This window comes from Anguilla anguilla, chromosome 7, assembly GCF_013347855.1.
Source record: "Anguilla anguilla isolate fAngAng1 chromosome 7, fAngAng1.pri, whole genome shotgun sequence".
Taxonomy (NCBI): domain Eukaryota; kingdom Metazoa; phylum Chordata; class Actinopteri; order Anguilliformes; family Anguillidae; genus Anguilla; species Anguilla anguilla.
In genome coordinates, this window is record NC_049207.1 from 807,501 (window position 1) to 810,996 (window position 3,496).

General features: G+C 40.7%; 1 protein-coding gene across 1 annotated transcript in view; it reads left to right on the forward strand.

Moving 5' to 3' along the window:
• Positions 1 to 3,496, forward strand: part of LOC118232107 (astrocytic phosphoprotein PEA-15-like) — a 20,182-nt gene extending 16,686 nt beyond the window's left edge. The window contains exons 3-4 of the mRNA XM_035426737.1: positions 2,777 to 2,932; positions 3,306 to 3,496. Coding sequence (XP_035282628.1) covers positions 2,777 to 2,932; positions 3,306 to 3,370 — 221 coding nt within the window. The 3' untranslated portion in view covers positions 3,371 to 3,496. The remainder of the gene's footprint in view (positions 1 to 2,776; positions 2,933 to 3,305) is intronic.

Below are 3,496 nucleotides of genomic sequence, written 5' to 3' on the forward strand. Positions count from 1 at the left end.
ATACAATGTAAAAATGCTATGTAAAAAGTTGTGTAAGTCGCTCTGGATAAGAGCGTCTGCTAAATGCCTGTAATGTAATGTAATATTTCTGTGAGATATTCCTGTGAGATATCTCTGTGAGATAGTCCTGTGAGATAGTCCTGTGAGATATTTCTGTGAGCTATCTCTGAGAGATAGATATCTGTGTGAGATATTTCTGTGAGATAGATAGTTCTGTGAGATATCTGTGTGAGATATTTCTGTGAGATATCCCTGAGAGATAGGTAGTCCTGTGAGATATTCCTGTGAGATATCCCTGAGAGATAGGTCGTCCTGTGAGATATTTCTGTGAGATATCCCTGAGAGATAGGTAGTCCTGTGAGATATTCCTATGAGATATTTCTGAGAGGTAGATAGTTCTGTGAGATATTCCTGTGAGATATTTCTGTGAGATATCCCTGAGAGATAGATATTCCTGTGAGATATCTCTGCGAGATATCCCTGTGAAATATTCCTGTGATATATTTCTGTGAGATATTCCTGTGAGATATTTCTGTGAGATACCCCTGAGAGATAGATAGTCCTGTGAAATATTTCTGTGAGATATCCCTGAGCGATAGATAGTCCTGTGAGATATTTCAGTGAGATATTTCTGTGAGATATCCCTGAGAGATAGATATTCCTGTGAGATATTTCTGTGAGATATCCCTGAGAGATAGTCCTGTGAGATATTCCTGTGAGATATTTCTGTGAGCTATCTCTGAGAGATAGATAGTCCTGTGAGATATTTCTGTGAGATATCTGTGTGAGATAGTCCTGTGAGATATTTCTGTGAGATATTCCTGTGAAATATTCCTGTGAGATATTTCTGTGAGATATCCCTGAGAGATAGGTAGTCCTGTGAGATATTCCTGTGAGATATTTCTGTGAGATATCTCTGAGAGATAGATAGTTCTGTGAGATATCTGTGCGAGATAGTCCTGTGAGATATTTCTGTGAGATATTCCTGTGAGATATTTCTGTGAGATATCCCTGAGAGATAGGTAGTCCTGTGAGATACTCCTGTGAGATATCCCTGAGAGATAGGTAGTCCTGTGAGATATTCCTGTGAGATATCCCTGAGAGATAGGTAGTCCTGTGAGATATTCCTATGAAATATTTCTGAGAGATAGATAGTTCTGTGAGATATTTCTGTGAGATATCTGTGTGAGATAGTCCTGTGAGATATTTTTGTGAGATATTCCTGTGAGATATTTCTGTGAGATATCTCTGAGAGATAGATAGTTCTGTGAGATATTTCTGTGAGATATCTGTGTGAGATAGTCCTGTGAGATATTTCTGTGAGATATCCCTGAGAGATAGGTAGTCCTGTGAGATATTCCTGTGGGATATTTCTGTGAGATATCCCTGAGAGATAGATATTCCTGTGAGATATTTCTGTGAGATATCCCTGAGAGATAGTCCTGTGAGATATTCCTGTGAGATATTCCTGTGAGATATTTCTGTGAGATATCCCTGAGAGATAGATAGTCCTGTGAGATAATCCTGTGAGATATTCATGTGAGATATTTCTGAGTCATTCCTGTGAGATATTCCTGTGAAATATTCCTGTGGAAATATTTCTGTGAGATATCTCTGTGAGATATTCCTGTGAGATAGTCCTGTGAAATATTTCTGTGAGATATTCCTGTGAAATATTTTGTGAGATATCTCTGTGAGATATTTTTGTGAGATTTTCCTGTGAGATATTGCTGTGAGATATTCCTGTGAGATTTTTCTGTGATATATCTCTGAGATAGTCCTGTGAGATATCTCTGTGAGATATTCCTGTGAGATATTGCTGTGAGATATTCTTATGACATATTTCTGTGAGATATTCCTGTGAGATAGTCCTGTGAGATATCTCTGTGAAATATTTTTGTGAGATAGTCCTGTGAGATATTTCTGTGAGATATTCCTGTGAAATATTCCTGTGAGATATTTCTGTGAGATATCCCTGAGAGATAGGTAGTCCTGTGAGATATTCCTGTGGGATATTTCTGTGAGATATCCCTGAGAGATAGATATTCCTGTGAGATATTTCTGTGAGATATCCCTGAGAGATAGTCCTGTGAGATATTCCTGTGAGATATTTCTGTGAGATATCCCTGAGAGATAGATAGTCCTGTGAGATAATCCTGTGAGATATTCATGTGAGATATGTCTGAGTCATTCCTGTGAGATATTCCTGTGAAATATTCCTGTGGAAATATTTCTGTGAGATATCTCTGTGAGATATCTCTGTGAGATATTCCTGTGAGATAGTCCTGTGAAATATTTCTGTGAGATAATCCTGTGAAATATTTTGTGAGATATCTCTGTGAGATATTTTTGTGAGATTTTCCTGTGAGATATTGCTGTGAGATATTCCTGTGAGATTTTTCTGTGATATATCTCTGAGATAGTCCTGTGAGATATCTCTGTGAGATATTCCTGTGAGATATTGCTATGAGATATTCTTATGACATATTTCTGTGAGATATTCCTGTGAGATATCTCTGTGAAATATTTTTGTGAGATATTCCTGTGAGATATTGCTGTGAGATATTCCTGTGAGATAGATTTTTCTGTGAGATATCTCTGAGATATTCCTGTGAGATACCTCTGTGAGATATTTCTGTGAGTTCCCTGTGTCACTCCTGACCTGTGGGCCTTCCTCTCATGCTCAGTGCTTGGCGCTGGTGTCTCTGGCCTGCTCAGCTCGGCTGTGTTGCTGTTTGAGGGATGAAGGTCAGTGCCCTTTCCCTGTCTTCTTCAGATAACCTGTCCTACATCGAGCACATCTTCGAGATCTCGCGCCGGCCTGACCTGCTGACGCGAGTCATCGAGTACCGCACCACTGTGCTGAAGATCTCAGAGGACTACGAGATGGACACCAAACTCACACGCATTCCCTCCGCGAAGAAGTACAAAGGTCTCGTCTCCTTTCCTTCTCTTTTTTGTCTTGCTAAATGGAGGCATTGATTAGCTCTGTTTACGGTGTGGAAAGCACCTGTGCATTTATTAGGCACTCTGAGACTCTGTGACACTGAGGTAACTGCTGTCGGTGCACAGATAGTTTACCAGAGTGCATTCCCCTGAAACAGGAATTTCCTGTGAAATTTCAGACTTCTGCATTTAGTGCCAGTGACCAGTCACTCTAGCAGGCAGGCCTGAGGATGGAGCTGCTTTAGCGGGGGGGGGTGGGGTCTGGGGACGGGGCAACTCAATTGGGGGGGGGGTCTGAGTATGGAGCCGTTCTATCTCTTCTCTCTTTCTATTCTAATGTTTTTTTTCATTTTTTTCAGATATAATCCGACAACCCTCTGAAGATGAGATCATCAAGCTGGCTCCTCCCCCTAAGAAAGTGTGATGTCACAGGTCCTAATAGTGATGTCACAGGTCTTTATTGTGATGTCACATGTCCTTATATTTTCACTCCAACCCTTCATCAGACAACCTGCCTCCCCCCCACCCCCCGTTACGCTTGCACGTCCCT